At 36.2% G+C, this 18414-nt stretch overlaps 1 protein-coding gene across 5 annotated transcripts in view; it reads right to left on the minus strand.

The window, feature by feature from the left end:
- Positions 1–410: 410 nt before the first annotated feature.
- The window catches only part of UNC13C (unc-13 homolog C), a 646481-nt gene continuing 628477 nt past the window's right edge, over positions 411–18414 (minus strand). For all 5 annotated transcript variants that reach the window (XM_043471933.1, XM_043471936.1, XM_043471934.1 and 2 more), the window contains 3 exons: positions 6449–6541; positions 4783–4942; positions 411–2237 (listed from right to left, as the gene is read on the minus strand). In XM_043471933.1, the coding sequence (XP_043327868.1) occupies positions 1952–2237; positions 4783–4942; positions 6449–6541 (539 nt within the window). In that variant the 3' untranslated portion in view covers positions 411–1951. The remainder of the gene's footprint in view (positions 2238–4782; positions 4943–6448; positions 6542–18414) is intronic.

Here is an 18414-nt window from a genome sequence, read left to right on the forward strand (position 1 = left end):
CTTTATGACATTAATGTGCTTCTCAAGTCAATGTTCTGTAAAATTGTTTTAAATCTTGAATGAATTCTTCAATAAAATAATGATACCTTTTGTTATGTACAGTTTTATTTAATGGTGTTGCTTGTCTATATCTTGAATGTTGAATTTTTTTCATAGCTTAACAGTATTCAGAGACATGCAGACAGGTAGATACAACAGTTTTTCCCTATTTTCAGGCTCATTATTTTGTTAAGTGCAACTTTTTCCAGGAACAGAATTGGAATTTTTTTCCCCTCAAATTCTCATGAGATACTAGAACTAAACATTGTGAAGAGTGTTCTATCCAGTAAAAAGAATCTGGATTTCTTATTCCTAAATAATGAAATGATGTTGCATATATGAAATAAAAAGGCAGAAGATACAATGAAGTATTACATGTGCTTAATATATATTCATTTATTAATGCATATGCCAGAGGATTGCATTGTACTATGCATTTGAAGACATTATTAACAAAGCACTTGCCTATCAATTTAACATAAATTAGTGGATCTTGCTGTCTGTGGTTTCATACCCAGTAACAGCATGGTTCTGGGAATCATGATACTTATCACTTGTTCTTAACATATTGGACCAGCTTGTTCACAAAGCAGTCACTGTTAACAGGGTCTTTATTCTGCAGGTATATGTTGCCCACTAACAGTTATGACCATAAGTTACAATTACAAAGTACTGTTCTACAGCCAACTATTTAGGTGCAGACTCTAAAAAGTCAAACCATAAAAATAGAGAAAGTGCAAATATTTATAAACAATTTCATATTCAAAATCCAACCTAGTTATATTTTTGTCTACTGAGCTGTAATAAGTTGTTTTCCTATTGCATTGTATGCATCTTGGGCTTATAAATAACATAAATTACAAAACTGTAAGCAATTTGTTCAGACTTCATTTTGCATTTTTCACTAAATAGCTGAAGACATGACTTTTTTTCTCCAGTGCAATATATAATAATGCTGCATTTAGTACAAATTGTTGAATATTTCTAAAAAGGAAACATTTAACTGATTATAGCACTCAGTAAAGAAGGAGTTAGTCATAACTGTCAGAAGGAAAACACTAACAGTATAGTTAATTATCATAGGTAATTTTAAGAAAAAACCCTTCCATCGTACTTCTAAACCAGTAATCCTATGATTTTCTAAAGAATGAAATTTGGTAAAGCCAAGACAATGCTAGATGGCAAATGCTTCAACTTACCTTTTTTTTTTTTTTAAACAAATGTGATGTGACCTTGGCAGTTTTAAGGAACAAAGTTTTGTTGATATATCAAACATGTTAACAAACTATTTAGCATTGCTTTGCATAAGTTTGCTTTAAGAGCATTTCTTCACAGTGATATTTCAGAAAGGCTGGAAACTGGTCAGCATAAAATATTTCCCACCTTTTCTATTTTATTTTGTATGCAAAAATCATCACAATATATCTGCAACTATAAAATTACAAATGCTTTCTAGAAGTAACTGCATGTCTAGTCATGGTAGAAAAGGGTATTTGTAAGACATCTATTATGAGGTAAGTCTAAATAAAACAGAATTTGAGTAACAAATGCTTTCATATCTACCAGATATATAAACCAACATAACAAGGATAACTAATGGACAAACTCAAAAGACTGTGTTTTAGTATGTTTAATGGATGAGAAATTGGTAATGAAATAAACATTTTAAAAGATACTCTGGATATTTCACTGAACATCATGATTTTGGCACTTCATGGAACATTTATTTCTCAAAGACCAGAATTAGTATAAAAGTTCTGCAGTTTCCCCACATACCTTGTAGACATTGTACTTGAGCACTGGCAAACACTGAAATGTAGTGAAATAAACATTCCCCTGTATTTGCACATGCATGCAGTAGTCAAACAGTTTGTGAATTCTCAGAGATGCTATTTTGGGGTGTGGTATTGTTTCAAGCACTCTCTTCAGCATATCTTGTTTCAGATTTAAGTCTTACAAATTCTTTAGCCACATCGTCACTGGTCCTCTGAGAGAGGATTCTAAGGATAGTCAAACCGGTTTCATCCATAGAGACATTTTTCAAAAGGGGATACCATGCCCCGTGGCTCCCCTTTTCGGCTATATTCTGGAGCTGAATTACTGTCATTCCAATAATTCGATCTTCTCTGGCAAAGCAGTAATCTTTAACCGAAAGGTGGAGTTCATAGGCTCCTGGGCGGTTTTCTTTACTCAGAGTGCTGTGTGGATTAAAAACAGGGATTTTGAGCATTTTCAAATAGGGATCGATATGGTTCTAATAGACTGTGGAAAATTTTATACATTGTTTAGAATGTTGTATTGGCAAATAAAGTATCATTGCATTTTAACTCTGCAAACATTCTTTACATTTTCCTTAGAATGTATTTACATTGCTATTACTCAGCAATCTAACTTAAAAACTCCTTCTTTTCCTAGATAGAAATGGGAAATCAATCTAAAAATGCTTGACTGCTCCCTGATGTTAAGGATATTACTAGAAACTGGAATTAAAATATTATGTTGTCATTAATCATTGCAGGCAAGGTCTCCCCAGTGATATAGGGGTAGGAGGGGTTACTAAGGGTCATGGAAGCTAGACTGGGGGGAGGGGTACCTTTTGGAAGAGTTTCTGTGCCATTGTTTCAACATCCATTATTACCAATTCCTTTCTCTACCTCAGACTCCTGGATAAGCTATTATATGTAGGAGCCTTTTCTCAGGGAAATACACTGCTCAGACTATCAAGCACTGTTCATAACATGCTAAATTGGATACAAATCTCCAGAGTAAATCAGTTCCAGCAGTGCCTGGCGCTTCAATGCCAGTTTTTACATATGGCAACTGTTAGACCTGTCAAGATTGGGGCTGAGGCCGGCCTCTTCTAATAACGACCCAAGACAGCCTGTCAACGCAGAACTGAACCTAATGAAGAAGGCTGAGTGGTGAAATGCCGAGGACAATCCCCCCGTCCCTTATTTTAATTCCTCCTCAGATAGTCCTGACTTTCTAATGAACATACTTCTATTCCTCAGTGGTACATGCTTCCAGATTCCTTCCTTTTCTAAGTGACTTTTTTCTGATCAAATATTTTGCCAAGTCAGACTTTCGCTTCCAGGAGACATGGACAACTAACCTGTGTACTTATTTTAGAGACAGCCTGAAATGACACTCAGGAAAATGGAATCCTGGGGGGTGAAGAATAGAAGGGCAAAATATGACAGGCTCTGGGACTTCTTGTGAATTAAAATGAGTCAAAATGCTGCCTTTTCCCCAGAATTGTGGTCTTGGTAGCTCATTGCATTATATCTGAATTTTGCATTATTCAGGTATTTCTAGAACCTTTTGGAAGACTTTTTAAGTGGATCAAAGTTTTTGTGTAATTTGGAGGAGTAGATAGGTGGACTCTTGTGAGCTGGTTTGTTAGCAGGCATTATTAGAACCCTTTTAATAGATGTAGTAGGATAGTTAAGTTTTAATGAGTGCTAAGAGTTAATTATTCAGAAAACAGTGCTGAAAGGTCTCTGGGAAACCAAGAATGCGAAATAACAAAGAACAAAAGCAGTAAGGGAAGCTTGGTAAGTGTGCATGCATGCATGTGGGGTGTGTGTGTGTGTGTGTGTGTGTGTGTGTGAAAGTCCCTAGGGCTTTGACTTATGTTCCCTTCCCCTCGGCTTCTTATCTGTCCTATGCGTGTGTGCGTGTGTGCGTGTGTGTGTGTGTGTGTGTGTGTGTGTGTGTGTGTGTGTGTAAGTCCCTAGGGCTTTGACTTATGTTCCCTTCCCCTCGGCTTCTTATCTGTCCCTAGGTCAGCTCATCTAGATTTGTAGAATTAATTACATCTATATACAGATAATTCTCAATTTATATCTAACCATACATTTGATATGTCCTCTTGGATGTACAATACCCATCTCCAAATTAATAGATTTAAAAGAAAATCTTTGCTTTCCTCATGGCCTGTCCCTACTCTCCCATCTCAGCAAGTGAATATCTACCCAACTGCTTATGCCAAAAACTAGGAGTCATCCTTGATTTCATTCAGTGCCAGATAACTTCCATTTGCTCCACCTGGATCAACTCTGCATTCTTCTCCTTGTACTTTGCAGGAGGATGCTGACCTGAAAGGACTGCACCCACTGAGTTTCTCTGTGCTCTGGCTTCCAGTGGGGTTTAGCCAAAAGAGAGCATCACTGGAGTCAGAGATAATGCTGCGAGTGAGGGCAGACTTTATTTCTTTGGCTTCTTGCCTGTGAGGCTCCTCAAGTAAGCTGTTTGTCTCCACAGAAGGTCACTTTCCTAGTAAGTGAGTGACTACATATGAAGTTTTCACAGTCCCAATTTTAGTAACAGCTCTTCTCCTTTAGCTGCAGTGGTGTAATAACCTGGCTACAACTAGCCCCATTATTTTCTCAGGTTCCTATTTAACAGTCAGAGAGGCTTCCCTGAACACCTCACCTTAGCAGCCAATCACACTGTTTTAATACCATGCTTGGTATTAACTATCCTATGACAGCTTTTTATTTGTTTATGATTTTGTTTATCAAATTTTCTTAATATCTAGAGTGTGACTTCCATGAGAGCAAAGCCCTCCTATTACAGTTTTCTTCATTTGCCTTGGATCAGTGATGAACAGGAATCCTTAAACCTATAGGTTTTACTCTCCTTAGCAAAGCCCAGGGCCATTCCTACTCTGCGAGTCCCTCAGAAGTGTAGCTATACGATGCCTACTGCCTGGTTGAAAAATGGAGCTGGGTTGTAACTTACAACTGAAATGTTTCATTATACTTTGGTGACCATGTGTTGCTTTTTGTTTTTGTGCCTTGTTTTCTCTTCTTGTCTCCGAGGTTGGGTCCCAGCATACAGACTTCCACAAAGGGGCGGAACATTGCCATGGTCTGCCAGTTTAAGTCATTAATAGCAATCACTAAAAAACAGAAGGAAAAGGAAAGGAATATAAAGTGTTAGCAAACCCATGTGTGGAATCCTAGGCTTTTCCTTTGATCTTTAAAGTGGATATTTATTTCTAAAAATGATGTATGAAGCTGTGATTTGCATTTAATAACACCCTAACCCCACTGATGAGGACTAGGAAAAATAATTTTCTCTCTGGACTGCATGCTTGATAGGGCTTTCAGCTCTAAGCCATGTGGTGTTGGGATGGCAAAAAGCTGTAATTAAAATGACAATTGTTATTACTGAAAAGTTATGACTCTTGTTTAGGTGAAAACATTATGCTTTTCATATTAAAATTATGATATGCTCATGAAATATTTAGAAAACATACAGAAAATAGATTAAAAGAAAAATCTATAATTTTATCACTCAGAAGAAATGATGTAATATTTTGGTGTGATGCTTTCAATCTTTATATATAGAATAGGATCATAATGTATTGCAGTCTTAAAAATAGTTTCATTTTTTTAAGTCCATCATGGATAGCACTGTAATTCATTATATATTTTCCAACAGAAAATATTTAATTATGTGTAGATTTCATTCAACATTCAACAAATCACTTGTTGCATATTATGGCAGTTTCCTAATTTCAGGCACCATAAATAATACTTAAGTGAATATTCTTATACATACGTCTTTGTTCATTCTTTGATGATGGTGATGGTATCCTTAAGGAGGTGTCTTATAATTAAATTTGCTAATTCAGGAGGTTCATAAAACTTCTGGCATTTGGTATACATCAGCAAAATATTTTTTGAAAAATGTTTAACAACACTAGCATATATAGTCATGCCCACTTATCTGTATGCTTATTAATACCATATATAATCTATTATATACCATAACAGTGTTAGTTTAGGTAGTGAAATTTTAGGTAGTGAAACTTGAAATATATTAGAAGGCCATGGTTTTGATTAAAATAGATACTATTTAAAGTGACTGTCCATGATAATATAAAAATAGAACATGGTTCTATTGAGCAAAGTATTAATCATTAAATTACATCTTCAAAATGACCCCTGAATTCAGATTTCATTTTTATAATATAAAGCCAATTGATTCGACCACCCATTAAAAAAAATCAAATCAGTTGTTGGAAATCACATAGAAAAAGTAGGTAGATTATGTGGATAGTAAGAATGTACTGAGTTAACATCTAAAATGTCATTGGTAAGTTGGAGGCAACCACAGCCTCAACCATAGAGAACATAGTCATACAGTTCTAAAATGTAATCATCAATGTATTTAAACCATTTAGACTTTTCAAGTAATATAGGTTAAATATCTATGCTATTAATTTCTTTGTTTAAAATAAAAAGTTTCAGATTCATAAAGGTATTCTAAGCATGCCCTAAAATAATTTAATATCGATTTTAAAAAACAGGGTTTCCAGAAAAAAACATTTTGGATATAATTATTTTTTGAGAGGTTAAATTCTTATAGGCTGTTTGATCTACCTGAAACCAAAATATACCTTTTACAGTGACTTTATGCTCTCCGGTTCCTGGAGTGGTGGTGATGTCCACATGAACAGATATCTGGCCCACTGAATCTTTGGAGGGGCGACCTGCAAATCAGCAAAAGTTTACTGGCCTGACCTTTCAGACCATTTAATAAGGAACACTGACATTCTGTGCATCGGGGACTTTAAAGTATGATCGTGAAAACAAATGGTTCTTTTTGTTAACAGCACATAACTGGTACTGATACATGTTCACTAAGTTAAATTTGCTATGCAGGTTTGAGTCTTGGTAATCATATTTAGCCCATTTAGCTAAACTTTCACACAGTCCTCATATACCAGAAGGCATCCTATTAGTATTACTATTGTTAAAAAGAAAAAAAAAAAAAACTTGAAGTTGCCTTACTCTAGGCACTTAATAGAGCTCTCCTCGTCACTTACATATGAAGACGTGTCACTGCCCTTCATTCCTTTCTGAAGTGCTCTTCTTGAGTGTGCCACACCAGAGCATCAGGGATACAGAGACGGCTCTGCAGAGCACCTGCCCTCATGAGGCCCACACTCAGGACCGGGGAGAGCAATACACACACACTGCTGCATATCGTGTGATGTACTCTAAACAGGGGCATTTATAATTGGATGATGTACAAAGGAATAAGCAACTCCACCCTGATAAAGGTTAGTCAAGGGTTAAGAATGTTGTATTGGAAAGTGCCTGTGATGCCACACCCGGTTCCGTGATGGGAATTTGCGATGTTCTCAAGTTTTGGTTTTCTTATTTGTAAAATAGGGATAACTGCATCAACCTTATACACACACATACACACACCTATTAACGTATCATCTATAAACATATACATTTTTTTCCTCAAATAGAAACACATACTCTAATTATCCTTTACCTTACCTTTGTCTTTTTACCTAAAAATGTATTAAGATCATTCCATTTCCACATATACAAAGCTATGTCCCACTCTTTAATATGGTCTGGAATATCACAGCATTAACTGCAAAGTCAAGATTTCCTGAATACTTGCTTAAAAAACAAATCATTAATCTGCTTACAAATAATGGAAAAATTAAAATATTTAAAATAATATTTAGCCCTTATTCCATTATATGGACATACCATTATTTATCTAAAGACACTTTGGTTGTTTCTAGTCTCTTGCTCTTATGATCTATAATGAATAATTACTTTTCATATTTACAAGTGTATCTATAGTATAATTTCTAGAAATGGTATTTGTCAAATGTAGGTGGAACCTCATTTTGCCCCATAGAGATTTTAACCATTTGCAATATATATGAGATTAATAAGAATCTTATTTTCATGAAATAAATGGCTAATGACTAAGCTGAAAAGAAGAGATTCTAAGAGACTTCCAGTTTCTAACTTGAGAAAAAAATCACTGCATTTCAGCCAGAACTTCCTAACAGGATCTGCTGAGAAAACCTGGTTCACCACAAGCACCGCTCTCACCCCCACCCTGCCCCAACCATTTGTTACTAAAAGGACTGAAAGACAGGAAGTGATCACTTTGGGCATTAGCCAAGGAGCTGCTCATTGATCTGTGAGAAGTGTTTACTTTTCCGGAAGTGAAGAAAATTCCAAGAGAAGTACTCCTAAAGTACTTGCTGAAAGTGCCAGCTAGATGAGCATTTCATTTTTTAATTGGCTGCCTACTTAGCAGACAGTATAACCTGAGCATGGCCAAGTGGGGGACAGCAAGCCACCGTGTGTGCCGGGACCTCCCTCTCTGCTTAAGGTCACAGTTGCTGAGAAATATGGGAGGTGGCTCCTGGATGGGCTTGAAGTGCCAGCGTTCGGGGACAAGGGAGGGAAAATGTGACCATAGGCTCTGGTTTTATCAGGGATTGTCACCGACATGGTGAAGAGGCAAGCATCTCAAAGGAATGTGTGTGCCCATACACCCAGGTGGGGTGCAGCAGGAAATAGTGGCCAGGTCTTGAGTCTTGGAAGAGTTCATCAATGCCCTGGGGAACTATTTGAAAATACATTTCACACCAGCCAGTTCTACCAAGCTTGTACGTCCCCTAAGAGAAGCATCTGGAAAAGTTCTACTACTAACTGAGTAGACAGTGACCCTTAGATAGATAATGACTACTAATGGTCACCATTGCAGTTTTTTTTATATTTACTTATTTTTAGTTGGAGGATAATTGCCTTAAAATATTGTGTTGGTTTAAATAAAGATTGATCTGTCTCTTTTCTCTCTTTCTCTCTTTCTCAATATCATGGAAATTGCCTCCAGGAGAAAGAAGAACAGGGCACATCAGAGAAGCCACGGCTTCCTCCTCCTCCTCTCCTCCTTCTACTGCTAGAGTCACTGTTTTCCCGTTTGCAGAGAGAGAAAGAGAGCTTTTAATCCAATAACTAATTAAAACTTTAATGTGAGCAGAACAAGGTCTTAAAAACCTGAATAACCTTCTAACAGTGCAAGTAACTAACATGGTGTGTACCCGGATGTTGATATCAGTAAGGGAGGTGCCTATGCAGTAGAAAGTAGGGCTCAAGAGGGACTGATAATACTTTTTGGGAAAATAAAATAGTTTGACATCATCCCTAAACTGGTGACATCCTTATGATATGAAGAATAGAATATATCTTGCCATTATTTCTCTCCTTTTGTGTATTCCAATTATGCTTTACATTTTTCTTCATGTGAATATTGAACAGTTAAAAAGCTTATTCCTAGTTATTACATCTCATTCTATTTTAAATCAGACCCCTTTTCCATTATATTGGATAGCAGGAAGGCTAGTTATTTTTGTATATTTTTTAATTCAGTCAACTGATTTTTTAATGAAATATTTTCATGACTCATTTTGAGTTTTGTAAGTATACACATATATTATTTTCAATGAATTGCACTTCTCCTTTCCAGTTTTTATACCTTTTACTATTTGCCTTGGCTAATTTTATTGGCTTATATTTCTAATACTACATGCCGTGACAGTGTTAAAAGTGGATATGCTTGTTATCCTTCATTTGGCTCTCCAGATTCATTTTTTACCCTTCTCCACTCTGTCCTCTGCCCCTAGATGGACAAGTCAGTGGTCTCTATGCTCTATAGATGATAAGTCCTGGCAAGATATGGGGAAGAGGGAGTAGACCCAGGTCAGATATTTATTTCTTTAGTTTCCTTCCTATGGTGCCATCATTTTGCTGGAAGAATCCTGCAACCAAAAAGCCAACATTGCCCTCATCAACCCTCAGCAGGTGACAGTCTCATTCCTGGTTCTCGGAGCTTTTTCCTCCCTTGTTATTTGTTTCAGTGCAGTTAGTTTACTACTCTTTCTGGTCTCTTTATATCCTGCCCATTTTTTGGTCCATAGTTTCTCCATTGAATCTTTTTCAAATAATCTTAATTTGGGTGTGCCATCTGATTCCTTCTGTGACCCTGGCTAATAGAGCTAACATCTTTGATTTGCTCATAACTTTAATGGAAGTGTCCCTAGTATTTTTGCAATATTCTTAGGTCTTGAACATTGAGACAATCTTTGTGGGGGATAAGATGTAAAATATGGACATTCACTGTTTAACAACTATTATCATGATGGATTTTTTCAGGGGAGAAAATGCTTTAAGAGGCTCTTGAAAGTTTAGGTGAAATTCACTTTTTTTTTTTTTTTTTAGACAGAGAAGCAAGAAATAGCATGTGCCCATATGTAGATGCATAAAACAGAATGGTGTGTCCTGGAATCTGTGAGGAGTTCAGGATGTATGAAGCATAGATGAAGTAACAACAGGGAATGTTAGAGAAAATGTTGGTACTTTGAATGTCATTTAAAAATTGTTAAGACATTATCTTGGAGCTACTGAGAAGTCTTTTAAGATTTTGGCTATGGGTGGCACAGTCAAATTTAGGTTTTGAAAGAATTTGTCTCATCTGTGTAAAAGATCATTTTTTATTACTGCAATCCCTTTTGGAAAACCTCCCACTTGCATCCTATTATACTTTGAGTCAAATCCCAAAACCCAGCCCTTCGCTAGGATGCTTCTGATGACCTCTCCTTCATCAGCGCTTCTGGTCCACATTGTCTTTGGCTTAATTTCTTCAAACTTTTCTTTATGTTTTCATCAACTGAAAACAAGTGTTTAGAACATCCTTCCTCCACTATCCAATGAAGCTCTGTCCAAACACCTCTACACTAAAATATTTTCATTTCTTTTTTTACTATTCTAGAAATAATCTGCGGTTATATTTTTGATCTCCTCAAACACCATTATACATAGACCATGATGTTTATGGTGCCCCTTGAGTTATAAGACATGTATAACAAAGTATAAAGTCCCTGGGTGATGAAACCAGACTTCCCTGATCATGAATCTGTCTGTCACACATTAACAGTTTAAAACTGTGAATTTGCATGTCCTTATTTGTAAAGTGTCGATAATCCCACCTACCTGGCAACATTACAATGAGGCTAAAAAAGGATAATTTTGAAAAATATGTAAGATATTATATGCCTTGCACATAAGAGCTGCTGGTAAATGAATCCAGGTTTATGATAATAATAATTCTTAAGAGTATTCCAAAGTTATTAAATACCTTGACGATCCATAGAAAATTGGAGAGAAAAATCCATTGACACTATAGTTATCTAAATCAAATACTGCTGTAAGACAAAAGCAGAGTGACTAGAGTTTTCCCCAACAACTTTGGAATTCTTAATTTCTTTGGTAAAATTTTCTGGGTTGAGTACACTAGAGATGGAAGGTTTTTAAGAGCCCTCACAGGGGATATTCTTTCCCACTATGATGTAAAACCTTTTGTTAACCAAGAATTCTGTGAAATGAGTTTTCTTGATTGCTAAAGGTTATATTGTTTGTTTAACTATTGTTGAAATCACAGTAAATGAGAGACAGTGAAAATGCATCCAGGTTGTGTATTTGTCTCTGTTGTTATACTAAAGATCAGAGCCTGCTCAGTATGTGGGTTTGTGATCAAGACTTTTATAGGTGGTCATGTCAGTATTACCATAAGCAGTCATGTAGCAATGGCTGGTTTGTTTCCAGAGTAAACAAGTGATGGTCAGAAAAGTTATTGATTCAACAAGTTTGTAAATGAGAAAAGCTTTCCATCAAAGCGCTCACCAGGAGGTGCCATTTCTTCATCTGAGTTCCTAATCAGGAATTTTACCAAGGTAATTTAAAGGCTTTGTGTTGTTATAGAATCTGATTTTTATTAGAAAATATATAGAACTTGAATTCGGAAAATATGTGCTTTTAGTTACAGAGGAGAAATTTTATGCTGTTTGAAAACAACTAACAGCTATAGAAATGTGCCTAAAACTTTTTAAAAGGTACTCTAAATGCATAGGTAAGATTTTCCCTTTCCCAAATTGCTGCTCTCTCATCTTCCACTTGCACATCCTAACTCTGTGCCTGTGTGTGTTTTCTAAAAAATCTGAAGGATTCCACTGGTGGGGAAAAAAAAAAACATGTTGAAAACCAAACTCATGTACTCAGCAATCCCCAAACAATTTTGAGGAAACCCTTGGGTGTAAGTATTTGGCAGAAAACACATATTTCCTTTTTTTAACAGAAAATGTGAAATTTACTGCTCAATCACGTCAAGCATAGTCTTGAGAGTTGCTTGTTTAATGTGGTACACCCCTAAAAAGTGGAATTAAAAATGTGACAGTTTTCTGACAGTTCTCAGTAGAAGCAACTAGTTTAAAAGGTTTTATTATTATTGTAAGTATTGTTTAATAGTCAGGCTATTCATAATTGTTACCTGAGAACTCAGGGTGTGTGCTTCCATGATCTGGTGTTTATACCACTCCACAGCACCCATATTATGCCTAGTATTGTAGAAAATTAAGCAGATTTTTTTCTTTCTAACTATATTCTATAATGGCAGGAAACCTCTAGTAATATTAATAATCCATACTACTTATCTCTAATTCATATAATAACATACTTTTGGCATTTATTAAATAGCCAGTTTATATTTAGTCACTGATCAAATATGGGAGCAATCCTCATTTTGCACAATTTTTATATTCTGTGATATGCCCAGATTTCAGTTCTTACAGTTTAGTTAAATAACACCCATTTCTCAATGACACGTTCAAATTTCAGTTTTCATGGCCTATTAAACATGTGTCATTGCCTAAAGTACAAACTTTGCCGCTAGTAGTTTAGTCCACACATCACCATATAAGTAACTGATAGGTATTATCATCACTGACCAATCACATCACTTCTTTTAAAGTCTGGTGATTGGTCACTGTGCCCCTGTTCAGTTCACACACAACAAATGCATAGTTGTGTTGCTGCCTTGTTTCCTAAACCCATGTGACATTTTAAAACCTGGATAATCAAAAGAGGGAACTGGCCGGCCAAGAAAAAAGTGGAACGAAGGAACAAAAAGTAATAACACTGGAGTGAAATTTGTATAGAATGTAAATGAATTAATAGAAAAAAATTACTGACCTTGGGAATATTGACATTACTGCCAATGGAGGGACCCTAGAGAGGCAGACAAGAAACTTAATGAAAGTGACCTTATTGACATAAATGAGAAAGATGATGAAGATGTCCTGGTGGAGGTGACATTGAAGAAAAACTTCACATTAAAGGAACTCTGAGATATGTCAGTTACAGTATGGAAAGTAGGAAGGATAAATTGTCAGTGATTGATCTGAACTGTGGAATGATAATTTGCCAAGGCACAGAAGAGATGCTCGTTCCTTATATTTATATGATGAGAAGAAAACAGCAAGCACTGTTCACACTACTCTTGATAAGATTTTAAAAAGAAATGGTTTAATTCTCAGTGTTTCTAATGTTTCCAATTGCAACATATTAAGTGAATGTTTTACTATTTTTTTATTTCCTTATACATTTCATTCCTTATTCCTGTATTTATAGCTGACAGCAAAAGGTTTTGTTTCTTTTGACAAAATATTTTTAAAAATCTTCACAGACTTATAATTTTCTCGACTATTAATCAAGATTGCTTCGAACAGTTTCAGTTTACACAGTTATTCTTATGGTCCTACATTACTGTGCAAAGTGAAGATTGTACATGATTGAGTTGATTCATTTAATACACTTGCAGTTGCTAAAACTATGGAAGCTGCTTAACTCAGTAAGATATTTTGCAGTAGATATTTTTTCCCATTTGGTGGGGTTGGTTTGCTATAGCCTTGATCTGACCCATCTGACATTTGTGCATGGCAAGATCTGTTGGTTGCCCATCCCAGAATAAAAATGGAATTGAACAAAGCATCTTCAAACTGAAGAAAGAATATATCAATGAAGTAGTTATTTTCCAAAAGAGAAAAAAAGGCAACATAAGAGATTTTCAATTTTGATGGGATGAAATATGAAAATAATCTAATATGGAGCTTTTTATTCAGCTATTTAACAATTTTATGAGCAATTTTCAACTTAATGAAAATTTAATCAGAGGTTATGCCTGTTACATAATCTTGTCTATTCTAAACCCATAGAAATTAGACTGTTGTGCCTCAAATCAATCAACGGGCTCCTAGAATGTGTTCTTTGTCACCAACATTATTGGATCATGAATACCAACCTCTATCTGGGAATGAGTCATGCTCATATGAGTAAACATTGGCAAAGGGAAGGAGAATTAAAGAACTAATTGTTTTATTTGAAGTTCTCTTTAGAAGAGCAGCTTTTGATAAAAAAAAAACTTTTTGATAACAGATCCTGATCACCATAAGATTATGATACAGTATTATTATAATCTCCCTAATAGGATGAATCTCTCACTTAACGTAAGTTTAGTACATTCTGTGGAGGAGTGAATAATTTTAAAAGCATCTAGTAATGATTATGCATGTAGTGTTTTAAATTGATAATTACCTCCAAGTCTCAATTAGTATCCTGTAGGATATTAGATGAAAAATATCACAGCTGCTCCAGTCATTTGTATAAGTTTACCAAACTGCTTAAGCCCCTGACAAAGGGGTTTGAATCTGTCCTCATGCGACTCTGCTGGGAGCCTCAAAAAAGGTGTGGATATAAATCTTGATGTCAAGGTGCTGACTTTATTTTTGTGCATTATTTTGAAGGCTTAACCCTATATTGTGAAACAGATAAATCTGAGAAGAGAAATGGAACCAAGCTATGAAACAATCATGTGGGGGGAAAAAATTCTCCCTTAATTTTTAGAAGGACATGTGAACCAAATTTTAAAGTAATTAATATAATCTCTATTTTTTTAAAAAAAAAAAGGTGTGGAGAATTAAGGAGGAATGACCACTCTGGCGGTGTTGCAGTTTAGAATCAGCGGACCTGCCCTACTGCTCCTCCCGCCTTCAAGTCTAGGACTCCAGGTGGGAGTAACTCACCTCCGTTCAGGCTTCTAGGTTGTTAGACATCATCCCAGGTGGTGGGAGTAGAAGAAACCAGGAAGTGGCTTGACTTAAACCCTGTTCCTCCTCGTATCCCTTCTTGTGCTTTCCTTCTCTGTTCTTTGCTCACTATCCCCATGTCATTTAACATTTATATTTGAAGTAATTTATAGTAATGATAACAATAATGGGTACAATTTTTGACTACTTGTGTGTGCCAGACATCGTGCTGAATATTTTAAGGATAAGATCTTGCTCTGATATCACATAAAGGTAGTGTGTACATTTTACACAATGAGTGAAATTGGACACAGATGTTAGATGCCTGTCAAAGTCAGTAAATGGAAAACTGAGATTTGACCTCAGATCTCTGACATGCTGTGATGTTCATGAACTATCTTCTCTTCTACTCGTTTCCCTTCCCCCTTTCCTTTTTTACATCAAAGGGGAGAAAGTAAACTCTCTCTTGCTGTTGTTATTAATGGCATTTAAAGTCTTGCTGAACTAAAAGGCAGAAAGGCAGAAATTGAAGACAAGGAACATGCAGAGTATGTTCTGTAAATGTTCCTTTCAGGAACATACAGAAAATATCTATATATTTTAAGATTATGTTTTTTGTGTGATAATACTTGGCTTTCATTGGCAACTGTTTATGTTAAGTCCCACAGTAATCATTCAAATGCATGTTTAAATTAATATTGTCTTCAGGGACTCTTATGGTTTCAAAGTTTTCTGTGTTTTATCCTTAAACTTACTGTTAATTGAAGCATTTTTATAGTGTTACTTTATATCAGTGAGTTTCCATGGCTACAGCATCCTTAAAGTGTTGCTAAAAAATTAATCAGTGATTACTAAAATTTGAAATGTGTCAAATCCTAGAAGTAGTTACTAAAAGTTTAGTTATCCTAAACTGAAATATTTTAATATTGAAAAATAAATAGTTTTAATGTTAGAAATAGTGTTGGTCTTGAAACTATTTGAGTCAATATCTTTGTTTTAGAGGTAAGGGAGTTGAGGCTAAGGGTCTCATACAAATTTCCATAGCTGGGCAGCATCAATGATAGGTCTCATTATTTTCATTGAAGTTCTCTTTCCACTGACAAACTAGCTTGTCTCTAAAAAGGTCTTTTGGAATTCACACAATGGGACAGACTGTCAATGAATAGTAAAATTTGGCAAGTAGGTAGGATGTGGATATGACAATCAGTGGTTTTTTTTTTTTTTCTAAGTGGAAACTCAGAAATGGCAAAAATCAGAAAACTAAACTTTCAGTTCTGACTAGTGACTAAGAATTATTTCTAATTATTATCTGTGTCACTTGATCTGTTAGCATCTCTCTTTTAAGATCTATTCATTAGCATCATGACTGCTAGCAAACACTACTACCTGGGGGAGAATCAGATGAAAAAGACTACTCCCATACAGTAGTAGGCAGTATGTATTCACACCATGGAAATCACTGTTCGTAAAAGAGATGAAAATAAGATCCATTTTTAGGGATGAGAGCTTTAGGCATATCTTTTCTTCTTGGTAGTCACTGACATCAATAAACATAATAGTAGAAACAGCTAGGTTAGATAAGGCTAGGGGCTATGCACTGCACCATAGCTTCAAATGCTTGGATCTATCTGTAACCAAAGATTTTTGGAAAGTGGCTGGGTAATCCAGTTTACCTGAAATGTATGACCTGAATTGATCTTCTTATTTGAAAATAAGCCAAAGAATTGATGCTTTTGAACTGTGGTGTTGGAGAAGACTCTTAAGCGTTTCTTGGACTGCAAGGAGATCAAACCAGTCAATCCTAAAGGAGATCAGTCCTGGGTGTTCATTGGAAGGACTGATGCTGAAGCTGAAACTCCAATACTTTGGCCACCTGATACGAAGAACTGACTCATTGGAAGAGACCCCAATGCTGGGAAAGATTGAAGGCAGGAGGAGAAGGGGACGACAGAGGATGAGATGGTTGGATGGCATCACTGACTCAATGGACATGAGTTTGAGCAAGCTTCTGGAGTTGGTGATGGACAGGGAAGCCTGGCATGCAGCAGTCCATGGGGTTGCAAAGAGCTGGATATGACCAAGCGACTGAACTGAACTGAAGTGGAATATATAAAGGGTTTCCCTGGTGGCTCAGATGGAAAGAATCTGTCTGCAACGCAGGGGGCCCAGGCAGGGGGCCTTGGGTTGAAAAGATCCCCTGGAAGAGGGTATGGCACCCACTCCAGTATTCTTGCCTAGAGAATTCCATGGACTTAGGAGCCTGGTGGGGTACAGTCCATGGGGTCGCAAAGAGTCAGACACAATTGAGCGACTAAGCACGCTAAGGGACTTCAGGAAAATAATTCCTACAACACAAGGTAACAATATCTCAAGGATTGAGGTGAAAGCATACTGCTGAAAATGATACTCCTGAAGAAACCATTGATAATCAAATGTATAAGAAAAGCATATTTCTTGAGGTTAAAAACAGCTCTGAACTTTTAAAGAATTCAATTTGTTTTAGGAAAATTGAAAAGCACAAACTATACACATATATATCCAGGTAAAAAGAGAAGAAATTGAGGAGAAGGAGAGAAGGAGAAAAGAGGAGGAGCAGAAGGAGAAAAGAAGGAATTGGAGGAAGAAGAAATGTATCCAAGAAGAAAAATGCAAAGAATTTCAGCTGGCCTATATTTTTCCTCACAAAATAAACATCAGAAGGAAATGGGCAATGGCAATAAAGTTATGAGACAGAGTGTCTATGCTCACAGAATTTTAAATCTAGGAAAGTTGTTTCTCATGTAAGAATGAAACAAAAAGTAATTTTCAAAAATTCAAGAGCTAAGAAAATTTATTTTACACACACATACAGTTTCCTCACAGAATGTGACTTGGAGACATATTTCAGCCAAAAGAACCTCAGACTGGGGAAGCTGTGTTGTAGGAAGCATGTCACTGAGCAGTAGCACCAATTAAACTATCAGGTGGATATCAGATAGATACACCTCCTTTACTAGATTTGAATTTATCAGAATAAGCATAGTCTTAATTTTACATTCCCAGTGTTGAGCTCTGTATGTGCATAGTGAAGGAGCTTCATGAGAGACAGAACAGAAATTTGGATAGTGTGTGTATTGAACAGGAAGGTAAGTGTTAGGAAGGGATGAACTGTTTAATGGGAAAGTAACTTTGTTTTCTAGGTTTTAGTGTTGTGTAAGTGAATCAGTGGCAACGTAATAAAATTATAGGCATACTTAATGTGTTGGGTTGCCAAAAAAATGTTTGTTCAGGTTTCCCATAACATCGTATGGAAAAATCTGAGCAAACTTTATAGTCAACCCAATAGCTTTTCTTTATCAAATAAACGGGTATTGATCTATGTCTGGCTTCCATTACACAGAAGTATTCTCTCTTGTAATACAGTAGCTACAGAGGCAAGTTACTCTCTTTGCAGGAAAAATGTGCAAATAGCTGAAAACAATTTATGTGAATGGATGACTGCTGCTGCTGCTCAGTCGCCTCAGTTGTGCCCGACTCTGTGCGACCCCATGGACTGCAGCCTGCCTGGCTCCTCTGTCCGTGGGATTCTCCAGGCAGGAGTACTGGAGTGGGTTGCCATGCTCTCCTTCAGGCGTGGGAGG

This window comes from Cervus canadensis, chromosome 6 (genome assembly GCF_019320065.1).
Source record: "Cervus canadensis isolate Bull #8, Minnesota chromosome 6, ASM1932006v1, whole genome shotgun sequence".
Lineage (NCBI taxonomy): Eukaryota > Metazoa > Chordata > Mammalia > Artiodactyla > Cervidae > Cervus > Cervus canadensis.